At 40.0% G+C, this 19,239-nt stretch overlaps 1 protein-coding gene across 20 annotated transcripts in view; it reads left to right on the forward strand.

Moving 5' to 3' along the window:
* Positions 1 to 19,239, forward strand: part of MAP2K5 (mitogen-activated protein kinase kinase 5) — a 273,801-nt gene that overhangs the window by 218,305 nt on the left and 36,257 nt on the right. For 14 of the 20 annotated variants that reach the window (XM_023220742.2, XM_023220744.2, XM_023220756.1 and 11 more), the window contains one exon: positions 17,532 to 17,593. The exons of the other annotated variants lie outside the window; for them this stretch is intronic. In XM_023220742.2, the coding sequence (XP_023076510.1) occupies positions 17,532 to 17,593 (62 nt within the window). The remainder of the gene's footprint in view (positions 1 to 17,531; positions 17,594 to 19,239) is intronic. 20 annotated transcript variants of the gene reach the window in all.

Consider the following 19,239-nt stretch of genomic DNA (forward strand, 5'->3'; position numbering starts at 1 on the left):
CCTCCACTCACTGCAACCTCCACCTTCTGGGTTCAAGCGATTCTCCTGTCCTAACCTCCCGAGTAGCTGGGACTACAGACACACGCCACCACACCTGGCCAATTTTTTGTATTATTAGTAGAGACGGGGTTTCACCATGTTGGCCAGGCTGGTCTCGAACTCCTGACCTCAAGTGATCCGCCTGCCTTGGCCTCCCAAAGTCCTAATTTCATATGGTACTTTTTAGTTTTGCTAAGGTCACTATCAGGAGTGCAAAGACCGAAGACAGGCCAGGCATGGTGGGTCACGCCTGTAATCCCAACGCTTTGGGAGGCTGACGCAGGCAGATCATGTGAGGTCAGGAGTTCAAGACCAACCTGGCCAACCTGGCGAAACCCCGTCTCTACTAAAAATACAAAAATTAGCCGGGCAGTGTGGCAGGCACCTGTAATCCCCTCTACTCGGGGAGCTGAGGCAGGAGAATCACTTGAACCCAGGAGGCTGAGGTTGCAGTGAGCCGAGATAAGTGCACTCCAGCCTGGGTGACAGAGCAAGACACCCTCTCAAAAAACAAATAAAGAAAAAAAAAAAAGGAGAGGAGAGGAGAGGAATCTCACGTTCATGAAGTGGGAGGCTTAATATTGTTACAATGGAAATACTCTCAAAATTGATCTACAGATTCAGTGTAATCGTATTAAAATCCCAGTAGGCTTTTTTGCAGAAACGGATAAACTAATCTTAAAATTCCCATGGAAATGCAAGGGACTCAGAATAGCCAAAACAATCATTGAAAAAAAAAAAAAGAAAACAACGTTGCAAGATTTCTACTTTCTGATTTCAAAACTTACTACAAAATTACACTGATCAAGATGGTATGGTAGTGGTAGAGGATAGACATATGGAATAGAATTCAAAGTCCAGAAATATATATGCATGGTCAATTGTTTTCTGATGAGGATGCCAAGACCATTCTGTAGCAAAAGAATAGTCTTTTCAACAAATGGTGCTGAGACTACTAGATACCCATATGTAAGAGAATAAATTTGGACCCCTACCTTACATCTTTCACAAAAATTAACTCAAAAAATGGATCAAAGACTTAACTGTAAGAGTAAAAACTATGACACTCTCAAAAGGAAACATAGATGTAAATCTCCATGACCTTAGGTTAGCAATGGTTTCTTAGCTATGACACCAAGAGCATAAGCAAACAAAAACAAAAGGAGGGCTTTATCAAAATTAAAAACTTGTGTGTGTCAGAGGACACTTATCAAGACAGTGAAAAGACAACCCACAGAATGGGAAAAAATATTTGCAAATCATGTATCTGATAAAGGCCTGCTATTCAGAATATATAAAGAGCTCTTACAACTCAGTGATAAATAAAAAGACAAATAGCTCAATTTAAAAATGGGGAGAGGATTTAAATAGATGTTTCTCTGAAGAAGATAAACAAATGGTCAATAAGCACATGAAAATATGCTCAACAATTAATTAAGGGAATGCAAATCAAAACCACAATGAGACACTACTTCATGCCCACTAGGATGGCTATAATTTAAAAAGAAAGAAAGAAAGAAAGAAAAACAGAAAATGACAAGTGGTGACAAGAATGTGAGGAAATTGGAACCCACGTAAATTGCTAGTGGGAATGTAAAATGGTCCCGTGGTTGCTGTGGAATACAGCTTGACCATTCATCAAAAAGCTAAACATAGAACAATTATATGACCGAGCAGTTCCACCTCTAGGTAACTATTCAAGAGAATGGAAAACATATGTCCGCATAAAAACTTATACATGAATGTTCATAGCAGCATTATTCATGATAGCCCAAATGTAGAAAAGAATCCAGAAGTTCACATTGGACCATAAATAGGAATGAAGTACTGATAAATGCTACAATATGAATGTACCTTGAAAACATGCTAAATGAAAGAAACCAGACACAAAAAGCCACATATTCTATGAAGTGTCCACAATAGGGAAGTCCATAGAGACAGGAAGTCAATGAGTTAGTGATTGCCAGGGACTGGAGGGGAGAAGGGAATTGAGAATGACTATCATAGGTACAAGGTTTCTTTTTAGGGTGGTAGAAATATTTTGGAACTGGGTTGTTACTTTAAAAGGGTGAATTTTATTTTTTGTGAATTATCTCTAAATTTTCAATGTCAAAGAGAAAAATAGAAAGCAGAGAGTTTCTCTGTAATGGCCTGTGTTTAGTTGCTTGGCTGGATAGGATGGACTTCAGCAGAAGAAAAGAGAAGACACTCTTAAATCACATTCCATTTCGTAGAAGACTACCACAGCTAGAAAAATGTGTATTTTTGTTTACTTCAAGAGACATTTATTGAGCTCCTGCTTGGGTCATGATCTCTACCAGGTGCCGGGATAAATCCCCGTGCTGGATGACTTCATGATCTAGTGGAAGACAAACTCATGAAATAGATTTGATTCATTATGTTAAAAACTATAATAAAGCCATGTAAACAGTGCTGTGCAAGGTTGGAAGATGTGGGAAGCTAGCAAAGCATCAGAGAGGAGATGATATTTGAGCTGGGCTTTGGAAATACCTTGATATTCACAAAATGAAAGTGGGGAGAAGATTGTCCCAGCAGAGGGAGAGACACAATCATAGGTGTCTAAGTGTGAGGCAGCTTTGAAGACGAATAGTTGGCCCAAAGTGAAGCTAGAAAAAAATACAGGGAGCATCTCAAATGCTGTACCAAAAAGTGTAATTGTTGCCCTGTAGCCAAGGGAGATGATTGGGAGGTCTGACATGTTGAGATCTGTATTTTTTTCTAAGACAGTTCTATTGAGGTGGGTAGTAGGAGAAATGAGACTGAGGGAGAATCTTAGAAGCTAGCTATTAAATATTGATTGATTGATTGATTGAGATGGAGTCTTGCTCTGTTTGCCCAGGCTAGAGTGTGCAGTGGCACAATCTTGGCTCACTGCAACCTCCGCCTCCTGGATTCATGCAATCCTCCCATCTCAGCCTCCCAAGTAACTAGGATTACAGGTGTACACCACCACGCCCAGCTAATTTTTTTTGTATTTTTAGTAGAAATGGTGTTTCACCATGTTGGCCAGGCTGGTCTCAAACTCCTGACCTCAAGTGATCACCTGCCTCAGCCTCCCAAAGTGCTAAGATTACAGTTGTGAGCCACCACACCCGGCCTTTAGAGGCTTTTTAGTAATATTGTTATAAAGGAGGCTCTTCCCTCATTTTTCTCCTCCCTTTCCCAGTCCTCCATTTTCTCATCCCACTTTGTTCAGTGTCACCCTCTTCTAGAACAGAAATGTTAGCTGCCCCTTAGTCGGCCTGACTCACATAGGTAGAAGTATCTAGCCATGTGGTTAACTTCCATCCTCTTCACTGAGCATCCAGGCTGGGCTGGCATCAAACAGTGCCTCCTTCCGCCACTGATCATCTTCACTAGCATTTCTAGAAAGCACCAGGGGAGCCACGTCCAAGTGGAGAGTCCATGTGAGGCCTCTTGTGAGTCCAGTTGTTTGGTAGGGTAGATGACTGTCTCTATTCATAATGATTATTTTTAGCACCACCATAATGATGTGCATATGCCAGCCAGGCAGATAAGTAAATAGTAGAGGCTCTCTTATGTCTTCATTAAGTTTTATGGTTAGAGTCATAAGAACTTGCAGAAGACATACACTTTTATAAGTGGGATTTTGTAATGATGAGGTGTTGAATTCAGGGGGTTTTGCCAAGAAAGTCTGTTTCCATCTTAAGCAAATCCACTTTAGTCCTTCTCAAACCTAATGGAGAAAGCCAGCATCTCTCCCCCACACTAGGGCACAAAGGCCCCTTCCTAGAGCTGTGGCTTGCCACAGTGCTACCTCTCTATTGGCCTAGAACCCTGGCATTATTACAGTGCCCCTACAAGGGACACTGTGTTTTGAGTATCATATGCATTCCAAATAAACTCTAGGATAGACCACCTGTTCCTGATTGAAGGAGACTGCCCCTATATGGCAACATTTTCTCTCTCTCACCCTCTTCTTATGCTGCTTTCTTTGATCAAGAACAAGAAGAAAGAAATAAGAGACAAAGTAAAGATACACGTAAGTTTTGAATACAGTTGTGCCTTGTGGAATGTGAAAGTTACATTTTTCCCCAGCTTTATTGAGGTACAATTAACAAATAGTGTATGTATTTAAGGTGTACAATGTGATGTTTTGATAAACATATACATTGTGAAAGGATTGCCACAATCAAGCTAAGATATCCAACCCCACACACAGTTACTGTGTGTGTGTCTGTGTGTGTGTGGTGATAACGCTGAACAATCTACTCCCTTGGCAAATTTTAAATATATAATACAGGATTATTAACTATAATCACCATGCTATATTTATCTTATAAAAGTAAGTTTGTACCCTTTGACAAACACCTCCTCATTTCCCCCACCCTCCAAGCCCCTGGTAACCACTCTTCTACTTTGCTACTATGAGTTCAACTATTTTAGATTCCACATATTAAGTAAGATCATGCAGTTGTTGTGTTTCTGTGTCTGACTTACTTAGCATGTTCATCTGTCTGAACCTTCAGGTTCATATGCTATTGCAAATGACAGGATTCCTTTTTTAAGGCTCAGTAAGATTCCATTTTGGCGTGTGTATCCATACCACATTTTCTTTATTCATCTATTGACTGATCCTTGGGTTGTTTTCATATCTTGATTATTGTGAATAATGCTGCAGTGAACATGGCAGTGCAGATGTCTCTTCAGGATAGTGATTTATTTCCTTTAGATATATACCCAGAAGTTGGATTGCTGAATCATAGTGTAGTTCTATTTTTAGTTTTTTGAGGAACCTCCTGCATGCCGTTTTTCCATAATGGCTGTACCAATTTACATTCCCATGAACAGTGTATAAGGGTTCCCTTTTCTTCACATCCTCACCATCCCTAGTTACCTTTTGACTTTTTTATAATAGCCATCCTAACAAAATGTGAGTTGACATTTCATTGTGGTTCTTATTTGTATAAAAAATAGTATTTCTAAACGACATTTGCAAATCAGATTATATCTTCCCATTGGTACAGTAGTTCATTTTCACACATTTCTAAAAGCGCTTGACCCCTTTATGTTGCTCAAAAACCCAACCTATAAAATAGATGAACATGAAGCTATTTTGATTTGGCCAGAGGGTGGGAGATTTAGATCTCCACCCCCTTTCCCACACACCTGCATTAAAGAACTGAGAGTTCCATAGATTATAGTTTGAAAACCACCGATGATAGCCCAAAAGTCATTCTGTAAACCTGTGTTAATCCCAGAGCTAGGTACTGGGAATGGAGAATGAATAAGATGCTCTTGCCACCATTCAAGAGCCGCTACTCTATTAGGGAGGCAGACAAGTAAACAGTCGTATATGCAGATCACTAAACTGCAGGTAGTGTAAGTGGTATGAGACTTGATGGCCTGGGCTCTCAGAGGACCACAGTGACTGTCATTTCAACCACTCACATAAATGGGTATTTACGATATGGTATTTAATGATGTTTGTAGCCATATAAATTCTGTGATTAAAGTGCGGCCAAGGTGCTGGGGAAACAGGAGACAACTCAGTGGAGGAGATAGGGACTACCAGGGAAGCTCTGTAGAAGAGACGAGACTGAAGGATAGCCAATAAGAGTTAGCCTTGGAGAGATCTGAGGCAGGGGGTTCAGTATGGCTGGGGTGTTTGGGCAAGTATTACGAGTTGAACCAAGGGCCACATTTTGAAGGATCTTTATGCCCCATGCTGAGAGATATTTGTAGGGGAGGGAGGATGGGGAGACTGAAAGAGTTTTAAGCAGGAGATCAACATAGCCAGATTTGTGTTTTAGAAAAATCACTGTGGCAGAGCTGTGAAAGATGGATTGGAAAGGATATTGGAAGCTGTAGTTCCGATCAGAAATTGGAGGGGTTTAATCAGGACAGCCTTAGCGTGTTTGAAGGGTATTTAGGAGATGGAACTAACTGCATTTGGTAAGTAACTGGTTATAAGGGAGGGTAGGGAGGTAGGTTCAGGGATGAATCACAGGACTTGGGCAGTCAGGTGCATGGTGGTACCCTCCTGAGATGGGGCACACGGAAAGAGGCATGTTCAAGGGATGAGATGATTAGCATTCTGTTCTTGAGAGATCATCGAGCACCTCATTCAAAACCATATTCGTTCCTGCTCCAGATTCAATTATGAGTTTAACAACTAGACTCTAAGTTCTTAGACATTTTATTTCTATCTTCCTAGTACCGCACCTAACATCCTGTAGGCGCTTGTAAATATTCATCAAATGACATTTATGCATAAATCTCAACACCTGTTTTTTCAAGACCTCAGAAATACAAATCCAAAAAGTGACAGAGAATATATGATGCCTTAACTTTTTTTTGAGACAGAGTCTCACTCTGCCACCCAGGCTGGAGTGCAGTGGCGCAATCTCAACTCACTGCAAGCTCTGCCTCCGGGGTTCACACCATTCTCCTGCCTCAGCCTCCCGAGTAGCTGGGACTACAGGCACCTGCCACCATGTCCGGCTAATTTTTTCTTTTTTCTTTAGTAGAAACAGGGTTTCACCTTGTTAGCCAGGATGGTCTCAATCTCCTGACCTTGTGATTCGCCCACCTCGGCCTCCCAAAGTACTGGGATTACAGGCGTGAGCCACTGCGCCCGGCCACCTTAACCTTTATGGTCTACACAGTGTTTCCCCATGTCACATTCTTTCCCCACACACTCTATTTTACAGACAAGGAAACTGAGTGACAATCAAAGGGTAAGGCTCCTTACATTATACTATCATTGATTTGAAGAAAGTAAAAAGTGACCACTGAACATTTTGGCATCAAAGGAAGAGGTTTTTTATAAAGCTATGAAAGAAGACAACTTCACACTGCAGACATGCTCAAAGGGCATAGGTATTTTGCAACTCAGTTCAGTTTTGCTGTTCATATGAATGACCCCACATCTTTCAGTTAATTGAATTCTATTCTGCATACTCTATTTAATTTGGCATGGAGGAATGTGAATCCTTTTAGAAAGATTTCTATTGAAATACAATAAGTTTGGCTCTTAAATGTGTTATCTTAAAAAATTCATTCATGTAGAATCACTCATTCCTAGGCAGGGTGCCTGAGAAGCCACTGGACTATGAAAATAGCTGTTGCTGGGGGGTGGGGGATGCTGATGGCAAGAATGATTGCCTAATAATACCTCCCAGAAATTCAAAAGCGAGGTTAGGCCAGGCGTGGTGGCTCATGACTGTAATCCTAGCACTTTGGGAGGCCAAGGCAGGCAGATCACTTGAGCTCAGGAGTTCAAGACCAGGGTGGGCAACATGGTAAGACCCCATCTCTACAAAAAAGTACAAAAATTAGCCAAGCATGATGGCATGTGCCTATAGTCCCAGCTACTTGGGAGGCTGAGGTGGGAGAATCTCTTGAACCTGGGAGGTAGAGGTTCCCGTGAGCCAAGATCACGCTACTGTACTCCAGTCTGGATGACAGAGTGAGACTATGTCTCAAAAAAAAAAAAAAAAGAAAAAATGAGATTAACCAACTTCAGAGGAACTAATATCCACTCATCTTTTACCTGAGAGACTTTACCATGATTCTGGCTTCTGAAGTTAGCAAGAAGTAAAAGTAATACCATCCCCCTCCTATTCCCAGCATCCCAAGGATGACCTGTTGCTGTCATAGCACATAACTGCAGGTGGTTAAAGGGAGATAGGACCTGCAGACCCACAGTGTCCGACCACAGTGTCTAGTTCTAACCACCACTCCCACAAACAGGTTTTTGTGATGTGGGATTTCATGGTACGTGCAGCTTGTGTTAGTTAATGACTGAGGCATGAGAAACTCAGTAAGCTAATACAACCATATGCACACAATGGTCCTGTCCTTTCAGCGGTATTGTCAGCTAGACCTGTGTTTCAGAGTGTTGGGAATATATTGTTGGGATCCTGAAAACTGATATTCCTCTTTTATGTAAGGCAATCGTTAGAAATCTAATACCTTCTTTGAAAAGTCCAGTGTGTTTAAATTAATTCAGTTTGGCTGGTTTGAAAATTGGAAATACGTTAGCATTAAGGCCAGGATTCCTTTAGTAATTACTTTTTCTATTGGTAATAACTGTTTCTTTAGAAATGACATTAACATTCTACCAAAACACAGCAGTAATCCAAAAGTTAATGTTCTGTTCATTTATAATTATATTTAATTCATATTTATGAGTTGTCAGAAGGGAGGAGTAAGAAAGAAGTGAGTACAAAATGTTACAGAAGAAACAAGTTATAAGAAAATTTTTTTCTTCATAGTCTGAAGGATGTACAAAGTCACTTGAAGCAAAAAAAAATTTTTTTAAACACACAATTATATAAAATTAGATTTTATTAACTATTGCTGAAAAAAATGTGTATTTTTATTATTTCCAAGTGGCACTGAGTGAATGCAGCCAATAGACCTCATCCATTTCTTCTTTTTTACTAACCAAAATATTATCATAAACATCCCCATAATTTTGATTTAGTAAGTCAATTAGATTTGTGGGGATTTTTTAACCAGAAAAAATTCTGCATCTTTAGGCAGTCATTGAACAAGTAGCTTTGTGTTCGTTTGAATCGTCCATGAAGCCTGATGTATTATTAATGAATTAATTTCTTGGTGGTGGAGGCCTATGAATAGCGGTCTGTGAATGGGCAGTTGCCTGGTGGGGCCAGTTTTGGCTGCTGTCATTTAACATGTGTTGCTCTATTGTGAAGTCTTACCCAGCCATAGGACAATGCTCATTTAATCCACCATGATGGGACCTCCACACCCTGAGCCCAAGTTGGATGCCAGGGTCAGTTACCCAGCAGCTTGGGCTGGGGGCAATGCTCTGCTTCACTGCCGAGTTGCTGTAATCGTTTTGCCGGCTGTTAATTTTCTCTAAACCAGGGAAAATGCGTATGTGAGCAGTACAAATGTTCTCAAAAGAGATTCCAAACTGGTCGGCTGGGGTGTTCCCTCCATTCCAGAATGGAGGCAGCATTCCAGGGAGTGTAAGCTCCTTCCTTCTCCTGGAAATGGAAACGTCTGGGCCCACGAGATCCCTGATGTTTTGAGGTCCAGAGTAGCAGATGGCATTATGATTTTCCAAATCCTGATGAACATTCTAACTGAACTTATTCATTTCACAGTATGTAGTTCTATTTTTTTTCATTTCCTCTTCTTCCCTCCCTCCCTCTTTCCCTTTGTTCCCCTCATAGTAACTAATTTTAAACTGGTGTAGTGTCTCCTTAAACCAGCTTTAAATTCCCTTCTGTCTGTCTATTGTATGCACAGTTTCATGTATAATTCTCAGCCTTTGAATTGAAGCTGAAGCAGCCTTTGAATTTGTTTGAAAACGTGTAGGCAAATACAGCCAACACTCATACACGCAGCCACTGGTAGTTCTGTTTCCCCCTTTATCTGTAGCTGGCAGTGCAGGTGGCAAATGGCAGTAATTATTTTAACTAACAGTCGAGTGAACATTCAGGAGGACATACAGTATGGTGATGTGGACTTTGGATTTACAGTGAGTTCTCAGAGGCTGACTTGATAGTGTCATGGCTTGCTGGTTTTTCGGGACACGGACCTGCCAGGTTCTTGTGCTTCAACAGTGTGTGGATGTGGTTCAGATGTTTCAGTCTTAACTCTTTATCTATGAAAAGATCAATTATTTTTTTTTCATTTGGGCACCTATTAAGCGTTTTTTTCTCTCCTAGATTTTTCTCTTTTGTTTTTAATATAGTTTATGATCTGCCTTTTAGACTGCTTTTAATCAGCACTTCTGTAGAACCAGGTGAAATGCCAGTGTGTATATTAACATTCTAATTTAGGTACTGGATCAAACATGTATAGCTAGATTTTTCTTGAGGAAAAAAGTTGACCTGACCAGTGTATGAAATTCAAACACTATACAGGAACAAGGTAAAAGCACAGGTAGGAATTGCTGAATAATTACCTTTAGACCAGCCTGAGCAGGAGACTTCCCACGAGGGTGAGCTCATTTAATGGTTCCTAAAACTCAATCTTGTGGATGTCAGTGGTCATGCTTGATTATTTGCAGCAGTGTTTTATGAAAAGCAGTAGAAATGCATTGGGAGGCTGCAGGGAAAGAGGACAATAACGGGTTTTACTTTTGTAAATGAAATCCCTTCGGTATGAGACAAGTATGTTTTTTGCTGCTCTGACTAAACCACTGAAAAGGGAGATATATGTGGATGCTAGTGTGTGAGTATGTGTGTACTGTTCATGTAGGCACCTCTAAAAAATGCTGTGCACTATGGCTGATGACCAAAAAGAGACCTAAAATAAAAAGAGAAAAAAGATGTTCATTGGCTTTGGAAAGGAAGCGATTATAAACACAGTTTAAAAGATTAATCTGTTTTCCGTTTCTCCACTCACCTATTTTCAAGAAATGTTATAAAACAGTAAGATCTTTACCATATGTTTACAACATTTCTAAGTAAATATAAATCTTTTAAATGGCAAAAAAAAAAAAAAAAAAAAAACAAGCAGACTAAATGAAGAGTCCATTTTGACAAATAATGACAAAGATCATTTCTCTTCTCTTTTATCCCAGTACTGAAGAACTTCCAAAACACATTAAGGAGAAAAAGAAAGTAGGAAAAAAATCTCTATAATCTCAAATTTCAGTTACCCAGAGACAGATTCCTTTAGACCTGTTCGTTAGTATTTTGTTTTTTATAAGCCATCTGGTAGTGGCGTTCACTTGGTTAACAGCTGGTTCTCCTTGATTGAAGGGTTTATGGGTAGGATGGGCCTTTCAGTGGCAGAAATTCAGGCCTTTACCCCGTGGTTCCAGGCCCATCTGAGACAAGTTAAATGAGCTGCTACTGTCAGCCCAGACCCAGTGGACAGAACTTCACACCAAAATGCCCACATATGTAATTTGTCACGCCTGGCAGCCCAGAGCATGGGGTGACCCAGTGTGGAAATTGAATCATCTTTCACTTTCTCTGCTCAAGACTTGATGTGGAGTGAGATGAGTAAAAGGCGGGCTTTCTGTTCTCCAGCTGAGCAGGATTGGAGGCTTTCTTCTCTGGTATGTCATCTGCCAGCCTTCCTAAGTTCAAAGCCTTGCTTTCACCCTGATGTTTTCCCTCATAACACCCCAAGAAGTAGGTCAGTTCTATCTGCATCATGAAATCAAAAATACACTTAGAATCAAAATGCTGATTGTTCCTTCATGGAGTGGCCATATTTTAAAATAAACTCAATGTTTTAACAAGCATTGATTGAATTCGTACAATCTGCTATGTAGTTATGGCTACTCACTCTAAACGAGACTCATTCTCAGACCAGGAGCACCTATTCATCTCTTTCCCGCCTTTCTCCTTCTGATAACATGTGACTGCTTTTTTCTCCCCCTGTCTACATTCTGTTACAGCAGGTATGTACAGATATGAACATTGAGGACCTTTAAAATATAGCTGATTTCCCAGAATCTCACATTAGTTTACACCTTGGACAGGTCATTTTTGGTTTGAAGATTAGCTTCTATGGAGATCCTTAGAGGTGAGGGACCAGTTTTTTTCATTTTTTTGTTTTTTAGATTTTTTCTTTTTTTAAAACAAACTCGGTTTTCTCCTCAGGCAAGTACAGATTTGCCCTATGGGTTCTGCCAGTTGTCTCATAAAGATGCTACTCTAAGGCAGTGAACAGTGGAGGATCAGAAACCAATTTGGGGTCTGACAGGCAAAACGCTTTCCTGCCGGGCATGAAGCCCCTAGAATTACAAATGACCTTTGATCCCAGCACGTGATAGAATGCAGTGATCCAATAGAGCTTTGCCAATTAATATGAATCCCAGTGCCTAGGAGTAGACATTGTTGGGCCAGGCCAAAGGAACGTCAGACATGAATTAAAAGATTTACGTTTAAAATATAGAGCATGACTGTCAATATTGGTCAGACTACAGATGATTTTCTGATGTTGAACACCTGTTGGCTTGGTGGCTTGACACCATAAGTCTAGAAGTGGGCTATTAAAAAAAGTTAGAGGGCTGGCCATGTTTCATTTAATTTGCCATGCTGGTTTAATCCAGCCACAGTACAACTGACCTCAGAATTCACCAGTGGAGCCAATGCCTTGCGATTTTTGAGAAGTTGTCCTATCTTCCTTTGCTTTACTGCCAGTATGCATAAGGTTTGAAGGAATGTCTGTTTTGTATAAGGAGAAGGGAACAGGACCCAGACTACAACATTCAAGGTCCCTCCCACCCTCAGGTGCTGTCTGGGAGAGAGGAAAGAAGAAAGTAGGGGAGCAAATAAGGTATCTCACATGCTGTAGACTCTTTTACTTTACTCCCCATGACCCTCGTTTGTGAACTCACTTCTACCAGCCAAACTGAACCAAAACCTCAGTGCCCCCCTGTTCATCCTGAGTGTCCAGCTTTGGCACTCTTACGTGGCTACTTCCTCCATCCTGCAGGGCTGGTTATTAGGGGTGCACGTCTTATCCCTCAGAACAATACACAGATTCTTTGAGGATATGGATTAAGTATCAGCCATTCCACAATGCCAGGTTCATTGCGTTCCACATGGTAGATGCCCACAAAAGCTGTTGAATGAATGAATGAATAATGAATGATTGTATCATTTTTACACAGTATTTTATGTTATGCCTTATCGGTGTCTGAATTAACCACCACATTATTGTCAGGTCCCACTGTCACCTTTAATTATGAATTACAGGCAAAAGTATAGTCCTCAGGAAAAGCAAAGGGCCCTTAACTTTTTTCCAGTTGAGTATTTATGCCAGCGTTCTCCCTTATACAAAGCAGAGTTCTACTAAGAATCTAGGCCTCATCTAATTGTTTAAAAATAGTCCCTGTCCCTTACCTTTTCTTTTTAAACTTTCTATTTTGACATAATTTTTAGATTTACATGCAGTTGTAAGAAATAATACTGAGAGATCCTGTGTACCTTTCACCCAGTTTGCCTCAACAGTAACATCTCATAAGTGTAGTACAGTATCGACTGGGCACGGTGGCTCACGCCTGTAACCCCAGCGCTTTGGGAGGCCGAGGCCAGTGGATCACGAGGTCAGGAGATGGAGATCATTCTGACCAACATGGTGAAATCCTGTTTCTACTGAAAATACAAAAATTAGCTGGGCATGGTGGTGCACGCCTGTAGTCCCAGCTACTCAGGAGGCTAAGGCAGGAGAATTGCTTGAACCCAGGAGGCAGAGGTTGCAGTGAGCCGAGATCGCGCCACTGCACTCCAGCCTGGTGACAGAGCGAGACTCCATCTGAAAAAAAAAAAAGTATAGTACAGTATCTATACTGTAGATAGAAAATTGTCATAGATACAAGACACAAACCACTGATCTTATTCAGATTTTACCAGTTTTACATGCACTTGTATGGGGTGGGGAGTTGCAGGGTGGAGAGTAGATTAATAACACAGATTATTCTAAAGCCAAGATACGTTATAGTTTAAAAAAAGAATATTCCTTGAATATTGAAAGCATTTTTCTCATTGATGATTTCTGTGTTTGGAATATCCAGCTTATCTGCCTGCTTTCAAGGTCACTAAATATACTTATTAGCACACTTACTCTGTAAGTGAACTAGCAGCAGCTGTGGTTGGAATTGGACCTCTTCCTGCCTTGTCTCCTCCACCAGCTCTTTGAGTGTGCAGGTACACACACACACACACACACACATTTTCTGCTACTTGCCTTTTTTTATGCCTGAGTACCTTGCTGACAAGTGCTAATAACAAAATACCCAGAGAGAGTCCAGTTGAAGTTAACATACATTAAGCATTCTGAACTTGTCCTTTTGCTCATAGATTGTGCATAATTAATAATTAAACAGTTTCAGTTGTAATGGGTTGACCTTCTTGAACTGTTCATTATTCACAAGGCAAAGGCATCACTCAAACTTTTTCCTATTGTCCTTCGCTGTTCTCTAGCGTGCTGCATGCTTGTGTTCCAGTTGTTTAGCAAAAGGGGCTGACCAGGTAGTTACTGAAACCTCTGAGGCTTGGAAACTGTCCTCCTTGATGACCAGAATTGCTTACTAAAATGGTTTATGGCAGCTGTTTTTATGTAACAGTTGCCAGCTTGATAACAAGAATCAGCTTGTGTCACTTCAGCAGAACTCTAAAGTTGATTTGAGACTAGACTCTCAGATTGAGGCTTTTGGTTAAGGTTGTGTCCACTGCTTCGTTCTATACCTCTGTGCTTAGAAGTTCAATGGAAAAGCATCTGAAAAAAAAGCCCTTAAGGTGAAGTATGGCACCCAAGGTCTTAAAGAGAGTGACTTTCATTAACAATTTAGAGTCAGTGTCAACCAGCACTGAGAATTCAGTGTAACTGCTTCTTCAACCCACATTTAAATTTTTGAAATACATTTCTCCATCTTGCCAGAACCCATATTTCATAAAGGGCATTTTTGGGATGTAGCAGCAACTGCTTTACTAGAGTCTCTGAACCCCTCCGATGACTAGATACTTTCCCTTCCTGTGAGCTACAGTGAAACTGGAGTGCAAATTTACTGTATGCCTCCCTCCTCACGTATGTGAATTAGATAACAACATAGACAGGTTCTTGGAGATCTTTCACATCCTGATCAAAACTAACTTTGTAATTTTATTTGCTTTAAAAAGAGAAAAGTATACTGTCAAGTCCTGCAGTGCAATAACTCTCTCAGGTATATTCATTTGCTTTCCTTTGGAGTGTTAACAGCCTTCATACTTGTGTGGAGTGGGAGACTCTCAGAAAATGCCTTTGCCCAGTGTTTATGTGTGGCATTCTCACCATCCCCCTACCAGTCAGTCTTCTGCATCTCAGAAGATTCTCCCTTGAGGGATGCAGGAGACATGGATTTTAAAACAAAAATAAGTATCTGGCATTGTGCATGGAGATTAGAATTTCCCCCACATCTTTAATGAGTGATTCTTTCCAGGCACCACTGAGATGAGAATCCACTCGCTGTGGTTCTGCAAAGTCGACTTGGGCTGGCATTTTAGGAAGTGAAATAAATTATTCATGGGTACCACCCAGTGTTCCTTAGTTTTATAATATGAGGAACTTAACAGGCTACAATAGCAGGTCTTAAATAAAATTAACTACCCATGCAAAATGTCACATTTCCTCATTTTGTTTCTCATTCGTTTTTACATGACTTCATCATCATGTTGCTAGTCTATAATTCATTAATTTACTTTTGATATCATACTTTGAGAAGAGGCCCACGTTAGCATCATGTTTTATACCGGATCTTTATAGAAAGCCAGTCCAGAATTTTAACCATCTTGGTAAATATTGAACCACATTAAGATAGCAGGCTTTTATTTTCCTCAATATTGCATTTTAGAGCAACTACTACTCAGATACTTTCAGTACTACACCCTCAAAAAAAATCCGTGAAGCGATGACTTAGAGAAGCTTCCTCACTGATCAGAGTCCATAATTTTTATACCTCAGACTTTGAACTATCTTTTTACTAATGGTTTTTGAGACAGTAAAATGTCATTTCTTGAACTGGGCCTTGTAGAATCTTACAGGCTTGGTGATATATATGGCTTTCCCAAAATAGGCTGCAGCTGAAATTGATATCATGTTTTATTTTTGCTCTTCAAACCGATGGGACTTCTGTGGCCATTTTATATACCTTTATTGAGGACTTGTCATGCTATTTTGTGTCTTGTTTCTTTTGAGTGGACTGTTTCATCAGCCACACATCCACCCCCGTTTTTCATGTCCTCTCTATGTAATGCCTGCATGTAATCCTTTGAACTTGGCAAGATTTTATTTCACTCCCATTTTTCCTTTGTTTTCCTCTTAACCTTTCTCTACTGATGAGAATTTTAATTTTAGAATTACTAACCCTCCCTTCTTCTGGATGAATAGATTAAATTCAAAGAGGACAGATATGCAAAAACCAAGAAACATTTTGTTCATGTTTCTTTTCTTGTAGCCTCTTTGGGTTTTTTTGTTGTTTGTTTTTTGTTTTGTTTTGTTTTTTGGCTGCCTTGACCCCCTTAGTTCCTTTTGATTTAATTGTATTATCCAGCAGTTTCCAATTGTTTGAATTGGAAACAAAGCCTTAATAAGAGTTCTAGTTAATTTTCTGTCTTGTAATTACCGATCTCATTTTTCTGATAATTGGCCACAGCAATTATATGTATATTTACTAATCACATAGGAGGCTGTGCAATTGTATCTATCTGCCACCATTGATAATGACACACATATTGCAGAGGTGCTTTTATCATCTTCTTTTTTCCACTACATCAAAGCTATTTCCTCTCGTTCTCAATAATGAATACATGCATGCATTTGACACAGTTGTGTGCTAGAGAAATTGTTTGGCTCCCACCAAATGCTGCATGCTCTGAGTTTCTTGCCTGCAGCGCTGGAAGGTTGTATGTAATGATATATTGCTCATCCAAATGGCCAAAGCACTCCAAAGCACAGTGAGATTAAAATAAGTCATTCCTTTGTTAATTTAAATAGGTGCATGTATCATACTTTGCAGGGCACTTTGTGTAGGGATGTCAGGGAGGAAAAAAGCCGCCGAAAGGTATTTTTAATAGCAAATGAGAATAGATGAGAATGGAGTCATTTGCAGCTGCCTACTTTATGTGGCTCTCTTGTTCCAACTGTAGGTCTAATGAGATGACTGTTAAAGTACTCTGCAGTGTAATTTCATTACATCCTGAGCTGTTACACTATAAACACAGTGGCGCTCTCTGTCATTCTTGGAAAAACTCCTAAATTCTTAAAGCCTTCCTTTGCTAACGGTATTGAGGTTTGCTCTCTGTGTTGCGTGGTGGTGGTGGTTTGTTGCTGTGTAGTTTTCTGCTTTTTTGACTGACTCCCACCTGCATCCCAGTTTTGGTTGGTGGTCAAGTTGGGAGTTTTTCATTGTATCCTTAATTCACTGGCTTTCTCATATGAGGAGTCTGCCTAGACTGGCAAATAGGCTGAAATTCCTTTTCAGGAAACAGCTTTCCCTATAAAAGCGTTTCTATTCAAGTAAAAAAAAAAAAAAAAAGAAAAGAAATCTGACCCAAATTATTCTATTAGGGGCAAACAGTAAAGAGCAGTTGAATATACAAATAAATGTAAGTAAAAAGGAAAGTGTAAATAAATAGCAAATCCGGTAAAAGAAACAAAGGTCAACACAAGAATAATTTCACAGCTCTTTGTTAATTACAAGACCATTTGTGTGTTACTTAAATAATCATTAATTTCTCATTTACACTTTCCCTACCTTCTCTCCTACCCTGTGGCTATCATTGTCCTTTTTTCACCTCCCCTCTCTCTCAGCTCTCATGTTTCTCACCATTGTAAAATATGTGTGGGTTAAAATTTGGCATTTTTACCTAAATGTGTGGAATAGGGTAAAGACAGTCTTTTTAATTGGGTGAGGCCTTATTTTCATTGTATTCATCTTTACACTGCTCCTTCACATGGATGGATGGGGAATATAAAGAAAGAGAAGGAACTGTTGTGACTTTTGGTGACATGTTTTTCCTCCATCCCAGGATTCGCCCGTCCTTCCAGTTGGAGAGTTCTCGGAGCCGTTTGTACATTTCATCACTCAGTGGTGAGCCCGTTTACAAACATGCCATGCCCTCAATGTAAATGATACATGCCATTAACTCGGCAGCTCCGTGAGACCTTATGGCTCTCCCTGCTTCCTTTTGGAGACAGGAGGGACTTCGGGGCCTTGGGCAGATGAAGAAATTGTTTAAATTATGTAAACGTTATTTACACAAAGGGTCATAAGCATACTTCAGAGCCTTTTCCCTGATTTAATAAACAGCTGAAAGTCAAGATACTTCTTTAAGCACAGATACTGTTGCCATCCTTTTTTTAAAAAAAAAAGAAATACACAATTTTATAGCCCCTATTGAACAGATGTACGAAGCTTATTTTTATTAATGTAACCTCAAGTTACCCATAAAACTGTCTGTCACTTAGTGGAAACAGCATAGTTTATTAATTCATCGGATTTTCAGTAAATAACTGTTATCTTTGATTGTATTTTAAATACAATACTGGGGTCCCATTTCATGAAATTTGACATTTGGAAGACTATGAAAACAGTTCAGCCCACTTTAACCCTTAAAGAACTGAGAAGAGCCACAGGGGCCCTCAGAGCCTCTAGGCTACTCCTTGTCATTTTATACCTGAAGAAACAAGCATTTTACTGCCAAGGAGGTTCTTTGCCAGCCTTCTGCCTTTTTCCTCCTAGCAGACCACATCTTTCTTTTATTACCCCTTCACCATCATTTCCCTCTTCCCTCGTCCTGCAGGACTGATATGACCTTGGGAGGCCAAGGTATTCCCCTGCCCTCTCCCTCACTCCAGCACAGAGAAATTACCCAGGAGAGAGGAGGAATTCAGGAACATAGGAATCATCGTCCTCAAAGCAGGAGACAAAACCAACCGCAACTCCTTCTTAACTACGTTGGTCTCCTTTCCCTCCTTCACCAAAGTCCTCATTCTCCCAGAGTCATGTCCACTGCTGGAAAATGAATGGGCAGACCCCACCGAAAGAAACCCTTGTTTCTGGCAAAGTAATGCTATCAGGATTCTTGCTAACCAAAATCATTGTGCGCCATCCCCTTCCCCTCCCACCGTGATCCGTCTGATGATTACGCTAAAGGGAAACCAAGAAATATTCCTTAATATAAATGTCAAGCTTTATCACCTTTTTGACTAAGTGTAACATGTTACCCCTTAATAAAAATGTCTCATACAGTTTATATTACATAGAAAATATATGTGGGGAAGAAATTTTTCTCCCCAATTAAAAAAATTTTATTAACACTGTTTCTATTTATTTAAAATACTTATATAATATAGTGTAGCTTTTAAAAACTATTTTTACTCTGAAAACATTTTATTTCCAAAGCATGCCATGTTGGAAAAAAAGTGTACATATTGATTAAACACTGGAATCCTGAGCTGTTTTGAAGCTCCTTAATGATGTTAGAACCATTACCCAGAAATATATATCCCTCTTAATTTCCTTTACATGGAATTCCTAAAACACATGGTAATGTGTGCCATGTGTTTTACACATGGTAATGCCTTATTTTGAAATGCAAAAATTGAAACACAAACCATGCGATTCCTCTACTGCCTGGAGCGCCTGGTTTGGGCATCACCCTCTCTGCTCTGGAGGAGATGTTGGATTTGTGACAGGATCACAGCGCTAATCTTATCTCGCTGTGTGGTCTGAGA

This window comes from Piliocolobus tephrosceles, chromosome 6, assembly GCF_002776525.5.
Source record: "Piliocolobus tephrosceles isolate RC106 chromosome 6, ASM277652v3, whole genome shotgun sequence".
Lineage (NCBI taxonomy): Eukaryota > Metazoa > Chordata > Mammalia > Primates > Cercopithecidae > Piliocolobus > Piliocolobus tephrosceles.